The following is a 26,819-nucleotide window of genomic DNA, read 5'->3' on the forward strand; positions in this document are numbered from 1 at the left end:
CTATCTCTGCCAAGAGAAGAAAAGAGGAATTTTTTTTTTTTTTGGTCTACTTTTTCCCTGGGGACAGAACCAGACAGTGACTCCTTGTCTCCCATCCTTGCACACCATGAGTCTGTGGGCAACCATCCAGAGCTTCAAGGCCTTTCCTCAGGGCTGCTGTTTCCCTCCTGGCTGCTACTTTTCCCCCCCAGGGCCTTATCTCTAAATCCCTGCAGCTAGACCTTGAGGAATTGTGGCTATCTAGCCCCAGCCTTCCCACCCACCCCCACCCCCCCTTTCCCTTCATCCTTCCCAAGAATCTGGTCTCCTCCTCCCCTCCTTTCAACTACTCTAGAGTCTTGGCCCTGAGAGTGTGTGTTGAGGGAGAGGGGAGAGTGGGAAGAGATCTGTTCTGTCTCTTCCCACTGGGAACAAAAGGATAGTTGGAGGCAGGAGTGGCCTGGAGGACCAATGGTCATTGTGTCTCAGGACCAAGACTTTGAGGCCTTAATCCACCTCAGACCCCATTGTGGGCCTGTGGAACAGAGCCGGAAGCGATTGAGCCAGGTCAAGCCATGCCCCTTCCCAGTTAGGGGAGTATTCTGTTTCCAGGTTGGCCTCTGGCGCCAATCAGGCAATGATGGCTGCAAAGAAAGCTTCTGGGTTTGGGGCCTGTGGGAGAAGTTCTCCACTAGCTTCACATTCATACAAGTTGGGGAGACTAGGGTAATGACTGAAAGGTTTAGTCACCTCCTTGGCAACAGAAAGTATTTCCCAGCTGGACCCCAGACTCTCAGATGGGGGGCTGAGCTGGCACTCCCCCCCTCAAATTTGAATCCAAACAGTGTCCCCTTCTCCCTTCATCCTGCCCTCAAGTCATCCACCCTGTCCTTGCCCTCTGCTATCTATGGGTCCCTCAGAGTCCATAGTGGCCATGGTGGGGGTGGAGCCTAGAAGGCAGGTTACCATTCCTTTCCTGGTTGGTGTCCTTTGTGACTTTGGGAAACTCAAGGACCAGACCCTTATCCCTGCTGCGTGTTCATTGGTTTGTTTGTGACGTCTCCACGGATGCGGATCTGTGATGTTCGGTATGCAGTTGTGGCCTGTGAAGAGTGCAACTGACTTCAGGGGAAGGCCCTCAGGCCCCTGAGGTCTGGGGTCTCACTGGTGTTTTAAGTTAAATGGGAATTATTGACCACTTGCAGGCCACTTGTTCTGCTGTCCTCAGTAAATGGTGCTTCATCCTCTGCATCTGTGTCTGAGTCCTTTTTCCCCCAGACCTTCCCAGTGAGGAGCTGGCATCTGAGGGGATTGAAGGTTGGGGTATAGGGTGGGACCACCCCTGATGGAGGTAAGAAGTAAGAATGCAGACGTGGAGAATTTAGGAATATTCCCTTCAGTTTATCTTCTGGGACTACTTAAAGCTGGAAGATTTTAGGAGAAAGATGAGAGGCCCTTATTTCTCTTTCTCCCTGGAAGAATGGCGGGCGAATCCCCTTGGATTGACCCATTAGAGGCACCCAGAGAAATGGGGGAGGGGGTGTCATAGATTGTTTTGCAAGGTCTACTGCATGTGCTAACTTTTGGGTCATAGGGGAAAGTTTCAGTGAATCTAAGGCAAAAATACTCTAGCCCTTTCTCTATTTTTCTGACACTCTCCCCCTCTTCCTCCCATCTCCACCTAGACACTAGCTCTTTCCAAGAGAGGGTTTAAGAATTTCCCTGGCTCCTATACCCTTGTCTGGCCCCAGACCTCTTTACTGTTCAGCTTCCCTCCCCTCCCCTGGGCCCCGAGCTCTGAATGACATTCCCCAGAGGTGCCTGGAGACGCTGCTTTCCCGGGCTGGATGGGGAGGGGGTTAATTTGAATGAGAATTTGCTCCTTTCAACCCAAAGGGCTGGGGCGGGGTGATGGGGAGTGGCAGAGTGTGAGAAGCCTCCAGCACCTGCCTTGACCAACACTGGTGTCTGCAGTCTCATCCTCTATAGATCTACACAAATATACTTTAGGATCTGACAGTGGTGGGCTCCAAAATGTGAGTATGGTATGGGGGGATGGAAAGAAAGTGGACTCAGAGTGGGGGGGGTGGTTTAGCACTCTGCCCCCACCTGTTCAAGCCCAGGGATGAGTAGAGTAAGTCTTTTCCCCTACCTCTGGATCTTTGTTGGCCTCAAGAGGTGTGAAGGAGTTTGCAGTGCTGGGGAACAGCCTGGATTAGGGTTGGGCTGGGGAGTCTGGTATAGCGGTAAGTCTTGTTTGTCTCCTCTGCCTTGTGTTCTCTGCTTACCCCACTTCTCCTTACTGGTCTCCAAGATGTGAATTGAGGTGGGTGGGGAAAAGGTTGGGTTGAAAGGAGACTGCCTGGTGGTGGTCTTTTTCTACCACCCATCTCCTAGAGGAGCCTAGGAATTAGGTAGTATGGAGAAACTTCCCTCACTCCTTCCCCCCAGGCCTAGCAGGGGAGCAGGGAGCCTGAGCCATCTGTACTGGATAACCGATACTCCCCATCTCTCAGCCACAAACCAAGCTGGCCACTGCTTCATCCTGCTGCTGCTAAGTAAAGAGGATGGGCCGGGAGGAAGTCAGAAGTGGGTGGGTTGTTTGTCCCTTATGTGGGGTGTTGTATTCCCTGGGGGGATGGTCCTTGGAATTTCTGTTTAGGGCTCTGCCTCCCCTCTGGTCCTCAGTACAGATAAACTATGCCTGTACCCATGAAGTGCCTGACCTTCTGCCCCGACCTGGCTGCTCTGGAGGAAGCTGTTACCCTCCCACTGGCAATCTAGTTGTAGGCAGGAGCCAGAGTCTCCATGCCTCATCCACCTGTGGTTTGAGTGGGCCTGAGCCCTACTGCATTGTTAGCCACTTGCAGGTGTGTATTTTTCTTTGCTAGCAGCCCTTAAGAATGAGGTATGACTCCCAGAGGGAGAAGGACCAAAGTCTTCTAAGAGACCCTTGAGGATAATGGGTCCAGAACTTTGAGGGTGGAAGAACAGGGGTGAGAAGTTTCCACAGGAGATCCTGGGGAGTTTTCTCTTGGGAGGGGGAGTGAACTTAGGGGGTTTGATGAAGGGAAACTGTGGACCCTGACCCCCATCTTCTTCTATCCAGGACTCTGAGAAGTGCTTCTTCTGTGACTCAAGGGGCCAGGGAGGCCATAGAATCAAGAATGTGATCTCCTTAAGTGGACCTGATGGGGAAAGAACATGGTGGCAGGCAGAGAGTGGTGAGGGGATGAGGCATTTCAGGTGGCAGTGGAAGAAGGAAAGGGGAAAGAAGAGGAAAGGGGTGGGGGAGTCAGGAATGAAAAGCATGTGAGGCAATGGGGTCAAGAGCTGGGCTCTCAGTAGAGTTATGGGATAGGTAACAGGGTAGTTCTGACTAGGTCCCTGTTGGTTCAAGGTGTGGAAAATGTCAGTATCCAGCTGGACTTGGAAGGCGAGTTCTACTTTACCCACCTTATCATGACCTTCAAGGTACTGAACGTATACCCCTCTAGTTTTAGATGCCATTGTGTTTTTTTCTCATGTGAATCTTGACCCCTATGGATAGGGTGACGGGTCTGGAGTCAGAAAAATGGCTTCAGATGCACATTAGCTATGTAACCCTAGGCAAGTCACTTCACCCCTGATTGGCCCAGTTTCCTCAAACTGGAGATAATAATGTTTACCTCCCACTGTTGTTATGATGATCAAATGAGATAATAATTGTAAAGCAAATACTTAGCACAATCCTTGGCTCATACATGTTAGCTATTATTTCCCATTCCAAGGGTCCTAACCTTGGTGATTCTTTGTCCTGTGCCTCCAAGTCCAGTTACTTCCTAACCTCTGACCCTGTAGTGACTTCCAACCATAGAAACACCTTATTCATTCAGCCTGTGCCCCTCACTCTGATACACTTTCCCCCCAGACTTTTCGCCCAGCTGGTCTACTCATTGAGCGTTCAGCAGATGGAGGTCATTCCTGGCGAGTTTACCGATACTTTGCTCACAACTGCTCTGGCCTCTTCCCTGGGGTACCCCTTACACCTGGCCACAAAGTCAGTGACCTCGTTTGTGATCAGCGATACTCAAACATTGAACCATCAAGTCAGGGTGAGGTCAGTCCTCTTGTAGAAAGGAAGGATGAGAAATGGGTGGAGGTTGTCAAGGGCTAGAGTTCAGTGGTCAGAATTTCAGGTCCTATTTCTTGCCCTTATCAGGTAATTTTTAAAGTTCTGGACCCAGCTATTCCTGTGGCAGATCCCTATAGTCCAGAGATCCAAGGTAAGCGACCTTTCTGATGCCCAGGCCATAAACCTTAGGTACCTCTACCCCTGAGACTCTTCCCCACACCTCTCATACTTTGAGACTCCCTACCCCCACAGATGCTGAGGCCCAGGGTGAGTGCCCCCTGTAGTTCCTTGTGACCTCCCTTAGAGGAGCATGAATCAAGTCAGAGCCATCTAGTCTGAAAGAGGTTTCCTTGACAACAACATCATTCCGTAGCTGCTTTCCCTCAATCAATGCTTCCCTCCAGGCATTAGCATTTTACAATGTTTTTGACACAGTATATTTTTTTCTTTCTTCCCTAAAGCAAAGGCATCTAATGAAATGATAGAGCAAGCTGAGCATATTTCTTAAAGGGGCCTCATCTTTTCCTTCTCTGAACATCTTAATTGTTTCTCAGAAAACTATTAACAGCTTCTAAATAAGGGTACATAGTGGTGCCTTCACAGAAAGATTAGGCATGTGGATTCATTGATTTTTAGAACTGGAGGGGATGGGTTGTTAGAGACTATTTACTCTAAACCCCATAAAGGAGGAAACAGGAATTGAGAGGTAACAGGAATTAGCTTGGAACTAATTAATGGCAAAGCTGGAAGTCCAGCTTGGATCCAATACCCTTGCCAATGTACCATATTACCTTAGGAATAGATAGTATACAATTCTGGGAATAGCAAGTGACAGGGCTGGGCTGGTTAGCAAGAATGTGGAGTGATGGGGAAAGAACATGGCGGCAGGCAAAGTGTGGTGAGAAGCTGAGGGGTTAACAAAGGGATTAAGCTGTGCTTGGAATGATCTATTGGTATGATTCAGTTAGGCCTACCGTAGGAGGAGCCAAGATAAGCATTGTGGGCAAGGAAGAGTGAACAAAGAACGGGAGGCTGGACTGAGCTGAATGTATTGGGGAGGGGGGGAGGTGGACTTGATTGGAGCATAGGGTAGGAAAGGCCCTGTCAGGTCCCAGCTCTGCCATTTGTTCTATATCCAATAACAAGTTATGGTTAAGAGACCAGTCAGGGTTATATGGTCGGATATGTGAGTCAGTATGTCAGAGACAGGACTTGAACTCATGTCTTCTTGGCTTTGAGGCCAGTTCTCTACTACAACAGGCTGCCTTTCCAGTTACAAAATAGGGATGCTAATATTCATACTCCTTATCTCTGTTTAGATTGTGAATGGTCTTAAATACTTGACTAAGGAGTTTGGACCTTATCCTGTTGGTAGTGAAGAGTCATTGAAAATTTCTGAACAAGGGGGTACATAGTCACACCTCTGAATTATTTTGGTATATGTCTGAAGGATAGGTTGGAGAGAATAGGATAGGAGAGAAAGATGGGTTGGGGAGTCAGAGAGACAGAGAGAAAGATCTGAAGAGACAGAAGGAGAGAGACTAGGAGAAACAGAGAAGGGGGGAGAGAGAGACAGACAGAAGCAATAGAGAAGGGGAGGGGGATGAAGGGAGAGAAACTGGAGGCAAGGAGACTAGGAAGCTATTGAAATAGTCCGTGTTACATAGAATAATAGGTACTTGAACTAAGGTAGCAGAATGAGGAGGTTAGCAAGAGTTGTGGATACAGTATGAACAAGACTTGGCGACTGGTTGGATTGACTGGGGGGGGGGGGATGTGAGAGAGAAGAAGACTAAAAGATTGTTCCAAATGATATTTCAAGTCTGAATAAGAAATAAGTGGGAGGATGGTCATGAGAAAAATCAGGTTTCATGGGAAAGTTGATTACTTAAATATGGGTTATTTTAAGTTTGAAGTGCTGGTGAGATATTGACATGGAGATGTCCAGCAGTGGTAGAAGACCAGGAGAATATTCTGTGACAGATACTTCCTTTGCACCCCACAGACCATGATGAGGTGGGGATGTCCAGACTGATGTCTCCATCCCACCCACCTTCACTACCCCACTTTCCCCAGAGTTGCTTCGAGTTACCAACCTGAGGGTGAATTTCTCCAAACTACACACGTTGGGAGATGGGCCCCTGGGGGGCTGGGGCCACCGCCATGGGCCTCACTACTACTATGCCTTGTATGAGCTTGTGGTCCGAGGAAGCTGCCTATGCCATGGACATGCCTCTGAATGTGCACCTGCTCCTGGTGCCCCACCAAGTGTGGATGGCATGGTGAGTGAAGTCTGAGATCAGGGAGAGTCAGAGATAAAGGAGGAGTTTACTGTGTGTGGTGGGGGGAGGAGAGTTTCTTCCTGAGGACTGAGTCTCTGGAGTCTCCCTGGGAGTTGGATACCCAGGGTCTTCATGGAATTCAGATTCCTGTTAGTGTGTCTTAGTGTTTCCAAAGCCTCAACAGCTCTACCATTTATAGGTACATGGGCTTTGTGTGTGTCAGCACCGGACAGCTGGACCCCACTGTGAGCTCTGCCAGGACCTTCACCATGACCAACCCTGGCACCCAGCTGAGCCTGGGAATCCTCATGCCTGCCAGAGTATGTGTTGCTTGTTGTCTTCCATAATCTATATGCCTACTCAGTATTCCCTGAGGATCTCCCAACCCACTAATTTCCCTTTCTTTTTCTCCAGAGTGTGAATGCCACCAGCATGCCAGGAGTTGCCACTTTGACATGGCTGTTTTTGTGGCCTCAGGCAATGTGAGTGGAGGTGTGTGTGATGCATGTCAGCACCACACAGCTGGGAGGCACTGTGAGATTTGCCGACCCTTCTACCACCGGGACCCCCGTGAAGACCCCCGATCCCCAAATACCTGTAAACGTGAGTCCCTTGATGCTGAGTCCTGACTCCAACCATGAACCTGACTCTGATATTTGACACTCATACCCAGTCCTAACCTCTGGCTCCACCCATAATTTCTGACTATGATATTTGACCCCTTATTCCAAATCTGTTCCTATGTCCCCAGCATGTGACTGTGACCCTTCAGGCACCTTGGATGGGGGTCTCTGTGACACACACACAGATGAGGTCCTGGGACTCCTCTCTGGACAGTGTCGTTGCAAAGCCCACGTGTGGGGCCCACGCTGTGATACCTGTCGTCCTGGTTACTATGGCCTGAGCCCAGCACTGCCTGAAGGTTGTTTATGTGAGTGACCTTGGATTCTCCATGACTGTGGATCCTAAAACCCTCAACTCAGAATACCTGGTCATGATAGCCTTAGCCTGATGGAGCCCAAAGCTGTCTTTTGACCCTTTACCCTGAGAACTCCAAAACATGACCCTAAAAATTTAGGAAGCCCCAACCTCTATATCTCTTATACCCCTAATTACACAACTCAAGACTCTTGGACCCCATGACCCCAAAAACTATCAATGCATGACACTCAGTCTCTGGTCTGAGAACAATTTGACCCAAGAGATCCTGTGTGAGTGGCCCCTAGCCCAGGGTTTCATAATGGTTGACCCAGGTTTCCATAATTTCCTGACTCCCAGAGTCCCAAAACTTGAATACCTAGTCACGACGACTAGCTGGATTTAAAGGCTCTCTGGGAACTCCTTCCCAGTCCAGGTCACTATGATTGAGCCTAATTTATTGACTGTCTCTAACCCTCCCCTCCTCAGTTTTTCTCCAGACCATCCTTTCTATAACCTTTTGACACCCTCTTTGCTTCCTTAGCTTGCAGGTGTGATCCACGGGGCACAGTTCCAGGTGACACCCCCTGTGACCCCATCAGTGGTGACTGCTATTGTAAGCGTTTTGTCACTGGTCAGAACTGTCACCAGTGCCTGGTGAGCTCTTACCTTGACCTCAGATTCTTTTTTTTCCGTTCTGATCCTGGTCCTTCCTAAAACCTAATTACCTAATTCCCAACCTAGAATCCTGTCTTTGACCTTCAGCACTGAACTCTGAGCCATACTCCTTGTCCACAAGACCCTTAAACCCTTAACCATATGTACTAACTCAACACTGTTACATTCACTTTTGTAATAGCTTTTAAAGTTTATTCTCGAAAATTCAACACAAATGAAGCTTTTCTGCTATGTCTCTAAGTCAGTTTACTTCTAAGTGTAAGCTTTCTTATCTATACAAATGAGAAGGTTGTACCCAGCAATCCCTGTGGGTCCTCTGACATTCTGCATTCATGTTTTTGGGTTCCTTTTAGCTCTGATATATGATGTCTTCTGTTCTTATATTCCTTCCAGATCTGAAATTCTTTATTCTGCACTCTGAGTATCCTTTTAAGCAGATGATTTTTAAGGTTCTATATAAGCTTCAGTTTTTTTCCCCAAGACACCTTGTCTTCCCAAGTGGCAGTAGGATGCCTTCCTGTGAATTATTATCATACAGAATACAAAATCCACTCAGAGAGGGGACTTAGCCAAGGTCACATGGCTAGTTTGTGGAAGAAACAGGTTTACAAACCAGATTTCTTGCTTCCAAATCTAGCATTCTTTCTGCTAAACCACACTGCTTCTAGGTTAGTTTATTTTCCCAATTACTATTTTAAAAATATTTTCCGTGTAGATCGTTTTATTGGAAAATTTGCTGAAAGATGAACAAGTATTTTAAGGAAGTGAAATTTAAGGTATCATCAGTACTATTATCACTAATCATCTTTTAATCTAACACTGGATTAACTCAGACCTGATTAGGAGATCTTATCACTTTGAATTGGAAGAGATTTGGAGATCACTGAGTCCTACCCCCCTCATTCTATTGATAAGGAAACTGAGGCCCAGAAAGGGTGCATAATTTGGCCTTTGTCACATAAGGAGATCCAGGATTTGAACCTATGATCTCCCATCTCCAATGGATGCCAATTTTACTCTTTTAAAAATTACTCTGAACACTTACTTTTGAGTCTTACTCGTGATCTTGAGCACTTGGTTGGGAAAGAACTATGGATTCTCCATGAGTAAACCAAGGGGTTGTTCAAGATAATTTTTAAGGCTCTTCCCTTTGAGAGGCTAATTGACATTGGCTGGTTCTAGGAAATCAGTCACTACTCCTAGGCCTGATTCTCTCTGTCTCTATCACAGACAGGGACTGACTAATTAGAAGACTGCTCAAAGGACCTTATTTATCTCTTGTCTCTGGATCAGCTAGATGGCCTTTCTGCTTCTGCCGATGCCTTGGAGTCTTCTCTCTTCCACCTTGCACAACCAGTGCCAATAAGGCATTCTATCTGTTTTTCTCCTGATCATCCCTTACTCTCCCAAAGAACTAGCAGCACTTATCACAACACAGCTTTGTGTCTGTTAGCTTGAGATCATGTTTAAAATTACCTATAACAGTTCTCATAGACCTTCAGTCTCATTATTTTTATAGCCTCTTCCAGAGGGACTGGATTTTTGGAGTAATTTGTAGTAGGTTGGAATAAGTCAGTCTAGTGCTCCCATAGGGGCTGGGAGAGAAACATAGGGAAGAAGCCCACAGCAGTGGCAAGTGATGGTGGCAGGGATGGTGATCTTTGAACTGCTATAGGATGAAAGTATGCTCTCTGCCATGTGGGCACCATGGGAAAAAGCCCTGGTTGCTTTACTTTACTTATAGCTTTGCATGGAAATAGACTTTTTTTTAAAACCCTTACCTTCCGTCTTGGAATCAATACTGTGTACTGGTTCTAAGGCAGAAGAATGGTAAGGGCTAGGCAATGGGGGTCAAGTAACTTGCCCAGGGTCACACAGCTGAGACGTGTCTGAGGCCAGATTTGAACCTAGGACCTCCTGCCTCTAGGCCTAATTCTCAATCCACTGAGCTACTCAGCTACCCCCAAAATAGACATTTTTTATTGACAAATTTAGACAGAAAACTTCACAAGATTTTTCTGAATTAGCAACCTCTGAGTATCACCCTCTGATGTCAAAACTGCTGATCCCTGATCATCTTCAGACTTATAGACCTTGCTCCCTGGCTCCCAGAGAGGAGACAGCATGGTGTATTTGGTGCCAAATTCTTAGGTTTAGAGACAGGAGGTCCAGTTTTGACTTTGGATGTCCTGTGCAAATCATCTAACTTCCCTGAGCCACAGTGTCCTTGTCTATAAAATGGGGATACTCATAACCGTATTTTCTACTTGGAGGGGATGTTGTAGGGCTAGTTCTTTGTAAACTTTTAACTCTTTCAGAAATCTCAGTCAAATAATTTATGATTCTTCCCCTCCTTTCTCCCTGCAGCCAGAATTCTGGGGACTAAGCAATGACTTTACTGGTTGCCGGCCTTGTGATTGTGATTTTGGAGGAGCCTATAGCAACAGGTGGGGACTTGGTCAATAGGGTTTGGCCAAGAGCCTATAAGCTAGAGGAAGGGGGGATTATAGGCAGTGCCAGGGCCAGCAATGGTAGATTCACTCTTTCCCTTTCCACTACACGGGTCACTAGGTGTTCGTCAGGGGAAGGCCTTTGTCCTTGCCGCCCTCACCTACAAGGCCGGAACTGCCTTGAGCTTCAGTCTGGTTACTTCTGTGCAGCCCTGGACCAAGCCATAGCTGAGGCAGAGCTTGGGCAGAGGCTCAAGCCCTTTGACCCACGGCTACCTGTGAGTATATGAGCTCCAAATGTTGGACCTGAGAGAGGGAGAGATGGCAGAGGAAAGGATCAATCAGAGAGGGCTTTTTGGATGAGGATCTTGAATAAAAGACAATGAGTTTCTCACCGTAGAAAGTCTCCAGATGAATGGCCACCCATCAGGATGTTGTAGAAGTAATTCCTGTTCTTGTATAGACTCCCAGGTGCCGTTGGAAGACTCCACTGGCTTAGAGGTTTTGTGAGGCTCTGAGCTCAGGAATGGGAGAATTTGAAAAGAGGGTAAAGAGGTGAGGTTGTTGGTATTTTGGAGTAGTAGCTGGACAAAAGAGATAGAAGCAACTCTGGCAGTGATGTATACAAATAAGAGGAGACCTGGACCTTTAGCCCTGCTATCCTTCAGGGATCCCTTTTCCTTGATGCCACCCCCAACTGCCTGCCAACAACAGGACCCATGCTGAAGAGGCTCAGACCCCGACTCCGACGACAACGTAGCATCCCCTGCCCTCTCCCTGTTACTCGTCGTGGACGTCAGAGCCACCAACTATCCAAGGTGAATAGTTGATGGGAAAGCTCTGGGGATGAGAGAAGGTTGCAGGACAAGAATGTACTAAGGGAGCTTCCTAGGGTAATAGGAAAAGAAAAAACCTAAGCTCTGCTCTTGGGGAGCTCCCAGTCTGTGGGGAGATAAAGCAAAGAGAGCCATATTTTCCCCTTGAGACCTCACAGTTTAGAGGGAGACATGTTATTTCTGTCTCATTCCTAGGCTGCTGTGGAGCCTAGGCCTTGGGACAGGGCCCCTCATGCCTCATCCTGGACAGGCTCTGGGTTTGCCAGGATTGAAAACAGGGCTGGTCTCATGCTCCAGGCCCCTCCAGTGCCACGAGCCATGGAATATGATATCGTGCTACGTTATGAAGCTCAGGTCAGGCCCAGGGACTGTTGGGGTGCTGGAGGAGCTGGGGAAATAGCGAGGGAATCTCTTTGACCCTTGGCCCTTTGACACTTTCAGGCCCCTGAGGACTGGGAGGCCCTTGTCAGTGTACGAGCCTACTCTCTGCCCAGCAGCACCCGTTGTGCCAATGTGTTGCCCTCAGAGCAGCTCTACCAGGTGGCCCTACCTCCCAGGCATAGGTATGAATTCAGTCAAGGGGGATCTAGAAAATTTGATGAATGCAAATATGGAAGACACTAAGTATCAAAGAACTGAAAGGGTGAAAATAGACATCAGCCTTGCATTAACATTCCTTTTCCTCCCTAGAGCTGTGGTTCTGTCTAGACCCTTCTGCTTTGAACCTGGAACCAGATACATGGTGACCTTGAGACTTCAGCGAGTGACAAGTGCACGGGGCCTCCCCGGGGGAACCATTCTGCTAGACTCAGTGAGCCTTTTGAGACCCCTGCCTCCCAATATTTTAGGATCTCTAACATTTCTCTTCATTCTACAAGACTTCCTCTGAGCTCCACTGTTCCCAGTATTGGGTTCAGAGCACAGTTAGCAGTTTTGAGGTCTCCCACACAGAGGTGACAATTGAAGGAAGGCCCTGTGGGAGCCGGGCTATCAGACAAGGATTTATTTATAGCAAGTATAGACTCACAGATCCAGCGCTGGAAGGGACTTCCAAGGTCATGTAGTCCAACCTTCTCATTTTACTGGAAACTGAGGCCCAGTCAGGTTTTTAGTATCAGTGCTGGGATTTCTTCCAAATCCTCTGACTCTTGTATACTTTGTATTCTACTGTGCTGCCTCTCATTTGGGCCATACAGGACAGCTAGGATTTGAAGATAAGAAGGGAGGTAACATTCTGGATAGGAGATTAAGGAGAGCAGGCAGAAATAAGCTTAGGATGGGGCAAGAGAGAGATGCTGGGGAGTTAATACAAGGGCACTGAGTTCCAGGATGGGGAGTTCGGGCTTACCTAAGAGTCAGAGTAAGTCACATAAAATTCTTGATCAGTGACAAGGTCTGACTTGTGCTTTGGATATCTGTTTTGATGAATCTGAGAATAGAGTGACTGTAGGCAGGGAGGCCAGTTAGGAGGCTTTTGTAATTATCCAGAAAGAGGCAGGGAGGACCTAGACTAGAATGATGGCTTCCCTGCATTTTGAGAAGAAGGGATGAATAGGAAAGTACTTTTCAGCCCTGGGCTTATTGATAAAAAGGCAGACATCTCTCTCTGAGCCTTCCCTGCAGACCTAGATACTTGTCTGTAGCTGTCAATCACTCTTCAGACCTATTGAAGAAACAGTGAGAAATCCGAGAAGATGCTAAGAATATGTACATAGAATGAGCATATTTGTAAAGTGGAGAATTACAGTTGGAATGAGTGACTGGCGTTTATGACAGTGTCTTGGGGAGCCCCTGATTTGTATGTGGCTGTGAAATAGGAAAAATAAGTCTGTGAGTGGGAGATGAGAAAGGGGAAATGAGGTGAGAGTGAGCCAGAGGAAAGGAGAGGAGTCAATCTGAGTTAAGACTGGGCTTTTTAGCTGGGTCTTCATAGCAGAGAGTTGGCTTCTGTTCTAAATCCTAAATCTTACCTTTCATATTGAGCAATGGCAGTATTGAGGAGTTGGGATGAGATGGCTTATCAGTTTTTATGTCAGAATGATATGTTTCTGAGCTCCCCTGTAGTCTCTGCAAAGGAAGAAAGGGAGCCCTTGAACCCTTGAGTCACAGGTTGATGGCTTGCCATTGAAAAGAACCTTAAGGTTAAGACTTAGGAAAAACTGATTGGTTGTGGGGGATGATGGAGAATGATGAATCAGTAAGTACTCCGAGCGTTTGAGTTTAGATGAAAAAAGCCAGGGTGATTCCCTCAACTGAAATAGGGAGGCTGGGTGGAAGAGCAGGTTTGGGTTGGAAAATGACCAGTTCACTTTTGAACAAATTGAGTTTAAGGTCAAAGACACATCTAGGTGGAGAATCAATTTAATTCTTAAGTTACCAAGTACCTACTACATGCAAAGCTTTCTACTTTGCACTGGGTATACAAGGAGTAAAAAGAAAGGAGAGGGGACAGGTAAGTGGCTTAGTGGATAGAAAGCCACACCTAAAGATGGAAGATCCTGTGATTCAGCTGTGAACTGTTGGACACTATTTAGCTATCTGACCCTGGGCAAGTCACAACCCCAGTTGCTTAAATCCTTAGTGTTCTTCTGCCTTGGAACCAATCCTTAGTATTGATGATTCTGAGATAGAAGGTAAGGGTGAAGAAGAAGAAAAGAGTACTGGGGAGATTCAGCATATGCTTAAATAAATATAAGTCTAGGGAAAATGTAAAACAGATCAAAGCAAGATCCAAATAAAATTCTCCAGAAAATTGGATGAGGGAGAGATTGCTTTAAATTGTTAAATTGAAGGTAGTAAGTACATTTGAATTTGAAGTACCTAGACTGGAGATTCAAAGAAGAAAGGGCCAGGATGAAGACAGATGTTCTAGGAATATGTGGATTCATGGACATGAGAAGGGAGGTGGAGATTGAGGAGCCACTAGTGATTGGTCCAGTTTGGCTGGAATATAGAGTCCAAGTCTGAAAGTAGAAATATGGGAATCATCTGCATAGAAGGGAGAATAGAAGCCATGGGTGTGGATGAGTCAAGAAATAAAAAAAAAAAAAATGCTGAGGCTAGTGCATCTTCCCAAGTCTCTTGGGATTCTTAGATTTCCTGTGACCCACCTGAAAGCCACCAGGCTCTTTCTCATTTCTCAGAGAGGCCTTCTGTCTTTAATCTAGAATGCTAGGATCAAGGTCTGGCCAGTTGCCCTGTTCCCATGAATAGACAAACACTGTTCTCATAGACTACTCTTTTCCTAATGATCCCTTTTTCTCCATAGCTGGTACTCCTACCTCGAGTAGAGGAGCTTCCAGGCCTGAGAAGAGGGGACCCTGGGGCATCAGGGCGCCTGAGAGAACTCAGTCAAACTCAGTGCCTTGAGGCTGCAAGAACACCTCCATTTGGGCCCCCATCAGAATCTTGTGCCCGCTTGGTCTGTAGCATCTCTGCTTTACTATATGGTGGTGGCTTGGGTAAGTGACTCCGAGTGATTGAGACTGGAGAATGTTGGGTAAAGGGTCCTCAGGATTAGGGTGGCTCATGGGGTTGGGAGAGTAGCAATGGAGTCAATAAAGAAAGTGAGAGAATGGATAAGGAATGCTTGGAGGAGATGAGAATAATAATAGCTAGCCTTTTTATTATGGTTTATATGGTATTTCATTTGGTCCTATCAACACTATATTAGGTACTATTTTTATCCCCATTTTTAGTTATGGAAACTGAGGCAGAGAGGGAGGGTAAGTGACTCACTCAGGGTTACACAGCTAGGAAGTGTCTGAAATGGGATTTGAACTCAAGTCTTTCTGATTCCAAGGCCAGCCCTCTGTCCACTGAGCCATTTTCCTGCCTTAGAGATGCCAAGGAATTGACTGGGTCCTGACTAAAGGGACCAGGGTAGTGACAGTGGGAGTCATCAGGTTGTTTCTGGAGCAAAACAAAAACATAACTGTAAAAGTGACCTTATGCATAGGGAGATAGGGTAAGAGAAATTAGGGGGTTGAGGAAAGGACCAAAGAATGACTATGGTCACAGAAGAATGAAAAGATGACTAGGGAAATGAATGGAAGTATCTTTTATTAGGGCTAGATCCAAAGATTGTTTCTGCCTCACCCAGACATTACCTTCCCACCTCTAGCCTGTGAATGCGACCCACAAGGTTCTCTGAGCTCTGAGTGTGCCCGTGTGGGTGGCCAGTGCCCATGCCGACCCCATGTCATTGGCCAGCGCTGTGACCAGTGTGAGCTCCAGACATATGGCTTTGGCCCAGCAGGTTGCAGTGGTAAGGCCTGAGATATTAGGCTAAGCACTGGTTGGGCATGGAGATGGAATTGGGGCAGACTCCCCTCTCTCACCCAGCCTGACCCTTCACTGTTTCCTTTAGAATGTCGTTGCTCTCCTGAGGGGTCCACCAGTTTGGCTTGTGATCCTATAAGTGGACAGTGCTTATGCAAGCCAGGCATCACAGGACGAAGGTGTGACCAATGCCTGCCTGGCCAATGGGGCTTCCCTCAGTGCCAGCCATGTGAATGTAATGGGCATGCAGAGCAGTGCCACCCCCACACAGGTGTATGCCACGCCTGTGGGGATGCCACCACTGGGCGTCACTGTGAAAGGTGAGTAAAGCCCCATCTTAAAATCTTATTTAAACAAGAAGGTAGAGCTCTCACCCCCAGGAAACCTTTAGGCCTTGCTGGGCAATGTTGAGAGTGGAGATAGGTGGCACACAGCCTGGTTATTAGCACCACGATCTATTCCCACAGGTGCCAGGATGGTTATTATGGAGACCCTGTCCTGGGCTCAGGACAGCAGTGCCGACCTTGTCCCTGCCCTGGGTTCCTAGGCTCTGGTAACTACCATGGGACCTCTTGTCAGGCGGATGGTAGTGGTGAACGAATTCTGTGTGTCTGTGCTCCTGGTTATGCAGGTAAGTGGTAACTGTGGGCATTAAAGGTACAGAACCAGTATCCAAACATATAAGCAACTCCCCCCCCAATAATATTAATTTCTATTTCTATGGCAGCTTTGGGTTTACAAAGCACTTTCCCTATAACAACCCTGGAAGTATTTTTTCTCCATTTTATTGATGGGGAAATTGAGGATTAGAGAAAGAAAATTACTTGCCCCAGGTAACATAACTAGTAAGTGCCAGATCTCTGGATTCCAAAGATGTACTTTTCCCACTACATCATGCTGATTCTTTTCACAGTTGCTCCTATCCATGCACAGACCATGCACCTGTTGTCCTAGACCTGAACCATTTCACAAAGACAAAACTATAATGAAATACAAAAAACTGTCTTTTCTTTGGTAATTTGTCATAACTATTTTGATAATAATGTTGATGTTGGTGGCTATAGTGATGATGGTGATGCTGATAATAGCAACTCCTTCTAGCCTTTTTTTTTTAACCCTTCCCTTCAATCTTAGAATCAATACTAAGTATTTGTTCCAAGGCAGAAGAGCAGCAAGGGCTAGGCAATGGGGGTTAAGTGACTTGCCCAGGGTCATACAGCTAGGAAGTATCTAAGGTCATATTTGAACCCAGGACCTTTCAGGCTTCAGGCTTGGCTCTATCCACTGATCCACCTCACTGGCCCTTCCCAACAGCTTTAGTTTGCATGGAACAGTTCTTGCCATAATCCTCTATATACTAGGTAGCACAAGTGTTCTGTTATTGTTTCCAGTTTATAAAATGAGGAAACCAAAACGTGGCAATAGGAAATGATTGAAGATGACAGATTTAGAGCTAAAAGAGGAGACCTTAAAGATTAACTAGTCCAAGCCCTTTATTTTTACAGAAGGGTAAATGGAGGCCCAGGAAAAGGGAAGTGACTTGTTCACATAAATTATACAGGGCAAGAAAAATAGCTTACATTTATACAGCACTTAGAGGTTTTTTATATCATTAAGACTTTTCAAAAGTTTTATTATTGAATTTTGTTTTTATATCCTAAGGATTTTCAGATACACTCTCCTTTTTTCTCCTCCTTCCACAGTAAGCTATCTCTTGTGTCAAAGGGAAAAACAGGGGGCAGCTGGGTAGCTCAGTGGATTGAGAGCCAGGCCTGGAGATGGGAAGTCCTAAGTTCAAATCTGGCCTCAGACACTTCCCAGCTGTGTGTCCCTGGGCAAATCACTTGACCCCCATTGCCTACCCTTACCACTCTTCTGTCTTGGAGCCAATACACAGTATTGACTCCAAGATGGAAGGTAAGGGTTTTAAAAAAAAAAAAAAAAGGGAAAAACAGTTAAAATTCTTCATCACATTATCTACATCTGATAGTATATGCAAGACTGTAAACCCCTTTGTCCCATGAAAGGAGAGAAGTGAAGTCCTTTTCTGGGTCTTGAATTATACAGTGTTTTCAGTTTTATCTTACTTTTCTTTTCATTTATGGTATAATAGTCATGATTCGTATTGCTTTCCTGATTCTGATTATTTTTCCAAGCATTAGCATCATACAACTCTCTTCTTTTTTTTTTTTAATTCCCCATATTGTTTTTCCAGGGTGATAGTATATTCCATTATATTTACCTACAACAGCGTGTTTGACTATTCTTTTCTCTGTGGGTGTCCATTTAGTTGCTACTGTTAATATTTTTATAACTAGAGAGACTTTCTTTTTGTCATTCTTTTCAATGGAATGTGTGCTCTGTAGTGGAATCATTGGGTTGGAGGATAGGGATAGTTGAGTCACTTTTTTCATATAATTCTAGTTTGTTTTCCAACATGGATAGACTATCTCACATCCCCATCAACAGTGTTATTATACCTGACTTCTCAGAGCCCCTCCAGTGTTGATTATATCCATCTTTGCCATAAAGTGGGAACCTTAGAATTTTCATTTTCATTTTTCTTTTTATTAGTTATCTGGAGCTATCTTCCACACTCATATATTAATAGAACTAATAGATTGTGATTCTTCCCTTGGCCACTTATTTCTTGGGGACATTTGAAGATTTACAGAATGTTACCCCCCCCAACCCCCGACTGCTGTGAGAGGAGTACAAGAACTGGTATCTCATCTTTTTTGTCATAGCATCAAGATGGTTGCCCACAGTCACACAGAGCTCAGACTTCTGCCAGATCTACTTAAGCTCTGGACAGGAGTTGATGAAATGGGTTTTTCCATTCTCTGCAGGTCCTCGCTGTGACCGCTGCTCTGCTGGCTATTTTGGGCGTCCTTGGCCAGAGGGAGTAGTAGGGGGGTCACTGTGCCGACCCTGCCAGTGCAACAACAACATCGATCCTAGTGATCCCATGGCCTGTGACCCCCATAGTGGGCACTGTCAGCGCTGTTTACACCACACCCATGGGCCACACTGTTCACACTGCCAGCCTGGCTACTTTGGCAATGCCCTCCGACCACGAGGCTGCCGGCGTGAGTAGAGTTGATCTGGAGGGAGGCTCTTAGAGAGATGATGGGTGTCTTCCACCCCACCATCTCTGCCTGTGCCCTTCTGTCCCTGCCCCAGCTTTGACCTCCTTAGCCAAAGCTGAGTTCCTCTTTTAAGTCTTGACATTTCCCATTTCTTTTTACCCACTAGGCTGTAGCTGTGACCTACAAGGCACAGTGCCTTCCCGGTGCCTGCCTGGAAGTGGCATCTGCTTCTGTGATAGGCTCAGTGGGCACTGCCCCTGCCGCCCACATGTCCTAGGACGGCTCTGCGACCACTGCGCTCCCCAGTTCTGGAACCTGGGAGGGCCCCGGGGTTGTGAGCCCTGCACTTGTCATGCCCAGCACTCCCTGCAGCTCACCTGTCATCCAGTAAGGGAATACTTCAGGCTTGTCCATATATATGCACACATGCTCGAGTGGATGTTTGCATGTGACTGCCTGTCTGGGAGGCAGTGACTGTGTCTGTGGATGTGTTTGAGTGCTTGCCTGCATGGATGTGTGATTGGGTGGGTCCATGCTTGTATGTTCAACTATCTGTCTGCCTGCAGCTGTGTATATGGGTGACTGAGCAAGAGGGCCTGGGGAGAGGGAGGACACTGGGATGGCTGGGAGGACACAGGGGAGCAGTAGAGGTTTGAGAAGTCATGGCCAGATCATGGAGTACCTCAAATGTTAGAATATGGAGTTTGGACCAATAGTCCTAAAATCACAGCCAGCAAGACGTCCTGCATGTGTGGCAGTGAAAGTTGTGGGCATTTTGTCAGCATGGTGTAGTGTCAAGAATACATGGTCTCTGGGGCTGCCAGGTGATTTAGTGGATGGAGTGCCAGACTTGATACTTAGTGTCAATTCTAAGACAGAAGGTAAGAGTTTAAAATAAAAGAATACATGAACTCCTGGGAATCAGGAGATTTGGTTTTAAATTTGGGCTTATTAACTCTGTGACCTAGTGTCTAGTGCCACCTGGGGAGCCATTATTTAAAGCTTGTTGAGCTTAGGCCTTAGTTTCTTCATATGTAAAAAAGATAATAATACTTGAACTTTCTGTGAATTAGAGTTTTAGTGGGACCCAGGATGTTGTTGTCAAGTTGTTCAGTTGTACCTGATTCCCTGTGACCCATTTGGGGGTTTTCTTGGCAAAGATAGTAGAGTGGTTTGCCATTTTCTTCTCTAGTTTTACATTCATTTTACAGATGAAGAAACTTTGACAGACTTGCCCAAAGTCACATAGCTAATAGATTTCTGAAGCCGTATTTGAACTCAGGAAGGTGAGTCTTCCTGACCCTAGGCCTGGCACTCTACTCACTGCACCATCTCACTGCCCTAGAACCTGGAATAAGAACTCTGAGCCCGAGTCCTGGCTCTGGCACTAGCCAGGTGTGTGATAGTAGACAAGTTACTTCTAGGCTATGTGGCACAGTGGAGATGAGCCCTGGATCCAGAGTCAGATGATCTAGGTCCCAACCCTTGCTTTGCTGAGTAGTACTTGTAGAACCAGGGGACTTCCCCTTTCTGGGCCTCTGTTTCCTTTTCTGTAAAATAAAGAGATTGTAATAGATAGTCTCAGGTTCTTTCTGTCCTCAAGTAGTTTCCATTCTACTTTAGTCACAGCTACCCTCTAAGATGAGCTATGCAAAAAAATTAAGCAGCATCCCCCCCCTTTCATAAAAAGAGCTAGAAGGACTTTAAGAGATAATTTAGGTTCATCCCCCTTCATCTTGCTGCTGAGGAATATTAAGACCCAGAGAAATGTGAGGACTGATTCACAATATTTCAGCCAGTGTGTGGAGGAGCCACAGTATGCTCCCAGGTGCCCCTCTGGGAGGATGAATGAACTCACTCATTCACAGCATGATATTGTGGACCAGATTGTGCCAGGCAGTAATGATGACAGGGGAGGGGGAGTTCATAGAGAGAGAAATTTAGACCAAATGTCAGGGAAAATTTTCTTAATGAATGATGAAAACAGTCTCAGAATGGAATGGGCTGAATTCTCCATCATCACAGAAGTCTTCTACAGAAACTGGCTGCTAGCTTGTCAGATATGCTGTATGTATATTGAGGCCACTAGGTGGCACCATAGTGCACAGAGCATCAGACCTGGGGTTGGGAGGACCCAAGACCAAATCCAGGCTCAGACACATAATTGGCTGTGTGACCCTAAGCAAGACACTCCATCCTGTTTGCCGTGGTTTCCTTTTGTAAAATGGGAGTAATAATAGCACCTACCTCCTAGGGTTGTTGTGAGTATCAAAAGGAAGTTAAAGTGCTTAGCACAGTGCCTGGCACATAGTAATTAATTGCTATTTAAATGAATGTATAGATGATGTGTTTTATTTTAATAAAAATACTTTATTTTTGCCTATTATATGTAATAACAAATTTCCACATAAGTTTTATGAAGTTAACATAAGTTTTATGAAGTTACATAATCCAAATCTTCTCCTCCCCGTCCCTGCGAGCTGGCACAATCAAAACAATTCGATCTGGGTTATACATCTTTTATCATGCAAAACACAAGATGATGGTTTATATATATATATATGTATGTGTATATATATATCATATATAAGATTGTTTTAAATATATATTATATATAATATCATCTATGTGTGTATATATATTATATATATGGTATGTTATAGTGAAGATTCTTTGAAGGGCATAGGTGGGTTGGACTGCTAAAGGTCCTTTTTGTCTCTCAAATTCTGAGATGCTGGGATCATAGGCTCATAAGGGTTAGATCAAGAAAGGGCCTTAGCTTTTATATTATTGAATCTTCTAATTTTATAGAGAAGGGCCCTGAGTCCCAGAGAGGAGAAGTGATTTACATGGTTTGTATCAAAGCCAGGATCTGAATTAAGGAAAGTCTGGTTTAGGAGTGAGGAGACCCAAACATGTTTGTAGGCAGAGATAAAGGAGCCAGGGAAAGATTGAAGGTATATGAGAGTGAGTGAGGAGATCATCTATGACCTAAGAGATTGGTGGTGAACCTTTTAGAGACTGAGTACCCAAACTGTAACCCTCATGCAATATGTGAGCCTTTCTCCCACCCTACCTCCAGATGGGGAAGTGAGGAAATGCTTCCATTGGGCTGCTGGGCAGAGGCTTGGGTGATGGGAGAAATGTCCTCAGGCTTGCATGTGGAGAGGGGGAGGGGAGCAGCCCCATCTGGCACACAAGCCATAGGTTTGCCAACATGGGCCTAAGGCCTTGGAGGAGATGGTGGGTAGAGATGAACTGAATTGTGAAGAAAGAGAGTAGCTTGGGGAAGGATCAGCCTTGGTCAGGAGAAGGGAGTTATAGGGAATAATCAAAAGACTGGATGAGAACTTTTGTGTATGTAGACTATGTCTCTGTCCTTCTAGGAGTCCTTGGTGAAGGGTTTCTTATAACTTGGACTGGGCTTTCCATTGGTCTCCTATCTCCACAGGTCACTGGTCAATGCCCATGCCAGGAAGGATTTGGAGGACGTACCTGCTCACAGTGCCAAGAAGGGTACTGGGGGGACCCAGAGAAGGAGTGCAGAGGTGAGGAGCAGTGTCTGCAGAGGGTGAGCTAAGGGTGAGAGGGACATTGGGGAGGCAGCTTGGTATGGTGGATAGAGTCTGGTTTTAGCAATAAAGGCCCTGGGTTTGAATCCCATTCTTGCTGTTTACTAGCTGTTGGCCTTGGACAACTCTCTTCTGAGTCTTTTATCTCATCTATAAAATAAAGAGGTTAGAGACTAGGTAGATCTGTAAGGACCTTCCGTCCTATAGTCCTAAGAAAAGCAAAGTATATGGGAGAAGGGTTGGATGAATTCAGGGACCAGGAAAATCAGTTACCCTTGCTGATCCCAACTTCTTTGTTTTTTCCCAGCCTGTGCCTGTGACCCTCAGGGCTCAGTCTCTCTGCATTGCCACCCTAGGACAGGGGTCTGCTCATGTCTCAATGGTATCTCAGGCCCTCAGTGCAAGGCCTGTGCCCGGGGTTCTCGGGGCAGTTTCCCCCACTGCCGGCCCTGCCCTACCTGCTTCTCTCACTGGGATAGCCGACTAGGTCTCCTCCAACAGCGGTTGGCCACATTGGCTCAGGGGAGGGATGCCCTGAGTGAGGCAGCCACTGACCGGAGCAGTGGGGGGCGGTTACTGTCCCTGGAGGCTGCCCTGGGACAGGTCCAAGGAATCTTGGTGTCCACCTACCCACTGGTGGGGCCCTTGCAGCAGCTTTCAAAACAGCGGGATGGACTCAGGCAAGACAGCAACCTCAGTGGCTTGGAGAAGGACAGGGAGGGTCCAATTGGGGAATTGGGTCCAGTCTATAGAGGCCATATCTTGAAGTCAAGTGTTCAACTTTGGCAACTTTTGGCAACTTCTGATGCCAAGGTTAGTCTGTCAGAGTCAAGAATTAATCTTCATCCTTGAATGACTGTCCATTTTCTCTTTAGGAGGGAGGTATCCATGCTGAGTCGAGCACTTCGAGGGGTGGAGCGAAGTATGGCTATGAGTGGTCCCTGGGCTAGAGCTCAGCACGCCCGAATAGGCCAGCTGACACAAGAAATGGAACATCTTAATCACTTGGCCACCCAGCTCAGGGAGGCCCCTCGGGGAGCTCAGGGTATGGCCCAGAGGGAGGCTGGAGACACTTGTGGGGAGACTGTTGGTGAAGAAGCTGGTCCTCACATGCTGACCTGTTTCCCCAGATGCTGCTTCCCTGGTCTCCAAGGCTGTTCTCATCTCCCAGAAGTCCGAGTTTGGTATCATAGTCATGACTGCCCTGACAGACACAGAGAGTGCCCTGAGCCAATCCCGTAATGTCCGGCACAGAACAGAGGGGCTGCTGCAAGAAATGAAGCCTCCCAGCAGAGCAGCTGTCTGGGGGGAGCAGCTCCAGGCACTTGTGAATGCCTCCTGGGCCCTGAGCCCCAGCCTGGCCCAGCTCAAGGTCAGAGCCTCTGGGACGGGAATGATAAGGATGTCTTATATTTGGGCTGGGGAGTTCTGGTGTCAAGAAAGATCTCTAGTGAAAAGAGATCTTGGGTGGGGTAAGGGGTAGGGTGGCACTCAGACATCACAGACAGGGTTTCTGGTTTAGAGGAGCCTGAACTTAAGAGTCCTTTCCTTCCTACCTCTGCGATTTTGGGTGAGTTTCATCCCCTGTATTCTCATGGCCTAAGTTTCCTCCTCTATAAAATGACTAAGGTAAACTAGATAGCCTCTCCATCCCCTTATAGTCTGGACATTCTGTGCTTGGGATTCTGTGACTGTGGGGCCAGGAATCTCTGGGATAACTGTGTCTTGCATTCCAGAGATACCGCTTTAGGCCCCTTGTATCTGTCCACAGGTCTGTGGGGGACCATGGGATGTGGGGAGGGCCTGTGCTCTCTCCCCCTGTGGGCCAGCCTCTTGTTCTGGAGCATTGCCCACTTCCTTGTGGGCGCTCAGGACGGCTCAAAACACATCCCATGCTTTGGGTACCACAAGTACCAGACTGGGGCGGCTACGTCGACGGGTAAGGAAGAACCACATTACGAGGCTAGAATTAGAAGTGTGGGAGAGATGGGCTGGGATGAGATTCTGCAGAGGAATGAGGGTAGAGCCAAGACAGTTAAGAAGGACCAGCCCCACTAATTGATCCCACTCCCCTAGCTACAACGGGTTGGGACCATGGCAGGGGCTGCCCACTCACAAGCTGAGGAAACACTGAGCCGAGCTCGAGCCACATGGCATGGGGCCAGCACTGCCTCCACGTTGGCCACTATCCAGAGGATCCGGGCCTTCCTCACAGGTAAGGATAAGGGTGAGGGGAATAAGATAATGTCCTCCCCTCCAGTCAGACCCTCAAGCAGGAGATTGAAGAGCTCTGACCTCAGGCTTAGCAGTCAAAGACATTTATCCTTTGCGATCAGGGTTCAGGCAGAGTCTAGGTCAGGAGTGAGGTTGGCAAGTCAGGGTTGTGGCAGGAGCTCCCAGGAAGTTAAAGGTTTGTGCCAGGGGTCACAGTTAGAGTGGGGAGAGGGCTCTGTCTCTCCTCATCCCCATGAAGGTGCAGATTTCCCTCACCCAGGAAAGCAGAATTTATGGTCATTTGGGGATGGGGGTGGGGTAAGGGGGTTGCTGAACTAAAAAGAATACTAGTTGAGTTCAGAAGACATGGATTTGAATCCTGTCCTCAGTACTTAGTAGTCATGTGACCTCAAATAAGTTGATTTCCATTTCTGAGCCTCAGTTTTCTTGTCTGTTAAATAGTTATTGTAATCTGCTATATATTCTCAGATATAGGTCATAGGGTTTAGATCTAGAAACATCCTAGAGAACTTTATTCTGAGGAAAGTGTTTTGTAAACCTTAGAGCACTATAGAAATGGGAACTTTTGCTTATCTCATTTCCCTAGCCAACTAGGGGATGCCATAGGGCCTGGAGTCAGGAAGACCTGAGTTCAAATTCACCCTCGCAGATTTACTAGCTGTGAGACTCTTGGCAAGTAACTTTACCTCAGTTCCTTGTTATAAAAATGGAGGTAATAAAAATACCTACCTCGAAGGGTTGTTGTGAAGATCAAATGAAATGTTTGTAAAGTGCTTAGCACATAGTAGGTGCTTTAAAATGCCTGTTCTCTTCTCCTCTCCTTTTTCCTCTCCTCTCCCAATGAGGTTTAAGAATCAGAATCCATGTCAGTGGGCCTGATTTTAGTCCCCCGTCTTTCTCCTCCACTCCAGATGAGGGTGCAGACCCTGAGAGTGTAGAGCTGGTGGCCCAAAGGGTCCTGAAAATTCCTCTGCCTCAGGGGGGCCAGAGAGCTGTAGAACAACTGTTGGAAGAGATCCGAGATGCCCTCCAAGTTCCAGATAGTATGGACTGGGCTCTGCCTTCAGCCCAGTACCTCCTTCAGCAAGCCCAATGGGCCAGGTAAGGACCTCCTCCCAGAGTTTAGAATATGGAGCTAGAAGGGAACTGAGAGATTATCTCTTCTCACTCTCACATTTTACAGAAAAAAAACCCAAAGCTTGGGATGGTTAAATGACTTTTCCCAGATCCCACAACATTCATTTAATGAGCATTTTTTAAAGTACTTATTGAGTGCCAGGCACTGTGATAGGTGCTCAGAATACAAAGAGAAGCAGGAGCATGACCCCTGCCCTCAAGGAGCTCCCATTCTAACAGGGGAGATGAGATACTTTCAGAGTATATGGAAGAGAATCTCAGAGGAGAAGGTGCTGGATGGGAATTGAGGAGAGAGCTCAGGAAAGGCTCTCCAGAGGGTAGAAGGGGATCTGAGGCTTCATGGAGGCAGTAGGCAGAAATGAGGAGGGAGAGCCTTCCAGGCATGGAAGACATCAAGCCAATGAAAAGGCACCCAGTCTCAGGGGCATAGTATATACTTAAGGGAGTAAGTGTTAGAGGACTGGAAAGGAGCCAGCTTGTGAAGGGGCTTTTATCTGTCAAACAGAAATCAATATTTGTGCCAGGTCTTGAAGCAGTGTTTTAGGACTCTGAATAGAGGTTGCTTTGCTTCCATAGAACATTAGGGATCACCAAATACAGAGCACTTGAGGGCATGGCTCTTTATTCCAAACACTTCCTCTTTTAGAGGAAGAAAATGATATTGGAAAGAAAGAAGCAACTTACTCAAAATCATATGCCAGAGATGCTCCCATTTATCATGGGATTTGAAATGCAACACACCATCCACTATAGGTCACACTATGCACTGCTAACAAAGCCCTTCCTGAGACCACTGAACACTGAGGGTGAGGGTCAGGGCCAACTGACGACCTCTGTACCTACAGGGAGGATGCAGGCAGAACCCAGGAAAATGTGGTAAAGACCCAGAGAGTTCTAACTGAGGCCCAGAACAATGTAGGAAGAGCTGAGAAAGAGCTTCGGAAAACCAAGCAGACCCTGCGAAGCCTAGAGGTTCAGACACAGGAGGTGAGATCCCAGGGTGCTATCTTCCATAGGCCCCATATTGCCCAGAATCTCTAGATTGCCTCCAGATACCCCAAGCATTCAGCATCTTCCATTGCTCCAAGAAACCTTTACCCAAAGTCCATAGAACATTAGGGATCACCAGTTATAGAACAGTCATAGAAAGGCCTGTTCTTTTCTTGGTGCATGGATTTAGTATGAAACAGAACCTCCCATGACTTGTCAGAAGATATGACTAATATCTACTTCTGGTGATTCATATGG

The 26,819-nt window shown here is 46.7% G+C and overlaps 1 protein-coding gene across 1 annotated transcript; it reads left to right on the plus strand.

Annotated features, from left to right (window-relative positions):
- Positions 1–450: 450 nt before the first annotated feature.
- Positions 451–25,028, plus strand: LOC123247806 (laminin subunit beta-2-like). The gene is made up of 31 exons (XM_044676833.1): positions 451–546; positions 2,673–2,849; positions 3,089–3,203; positions 3,380–3,453; positions 3,890–4,078; positions 4,181–4,244; positions 6,170–6,375; positions 6,575–6,695; positions 6,790–6,978; positions 7,127–7,306; positions 7,838–7,950; positions 10,339–10,418; positions 10,543–10,699; positions 11,090–11,239; positions 11,453–11,611; positions 11,699–11,820; positions 11,948–12,068; positions 14,526–14,718; positions 15,381–15,524; positions 15,627–15,858; positions 16,006–16,169; positions 18,388–18,627; positions 18,794–19,014; positions 21,710–21,717; positions 22,079–22,175; positions 22,599–22,879; positions 23,075–23,121; positions 23,330–23,571; positions 23,971–24,138; positions 24,276–24,414; positions 25,021–25,028. Exons 1-31 carry the CDS (start codon positions 451–453, stop codon positions 25,026–25,028), a joined length of 4,497 nt encoding a protein of 1,498 aa, XP_044532768.1.
- Positions 25,029–26,819: the final 1,791 nt, after the last annotated feature.

The sequence above is a fragment of the Gracilinanus agilis genome, chromosome 1 (genome assembly GCF_016433145.1).
Source record: "Gracilinanus agilis isolate LMUSP501 chromosome 1, AgileGrace, whole genome shotgun sequence".
Taxonomy (NCBI): Eukaryota; Metazoa; Chordata; class Mammalia; order Didelphimorphia; family Didelphidae; genus Gracilinanus; species Gracilinanus agilis.

Excerpts from the sequence above, each read along its gene's own strand:
- LOC123247806 (XM_044676833.1), top strand. The coding sequence starts at position 451 with ATGGTCATTGTGTCTCAGGACCAAGACTTTGAGGCCTTAATCCACCTC. Across the intron at positions 11,240-11,452 it reads AGAGCCACCAACTATCCAAG|GCTGCTGTGGAGCCTAGGCC; the intron begins GTGAATAGTTGA and ends TCTCATTCCTAG. Across the intron at positions 15,525-15,626 it reads TGGCCCAGCAGGTTGCAGTG|AATGTCGTTGCTCTCCTGAG; the intron begins GTAAGGCCTGAG and ends TGTTTCCTTTAG.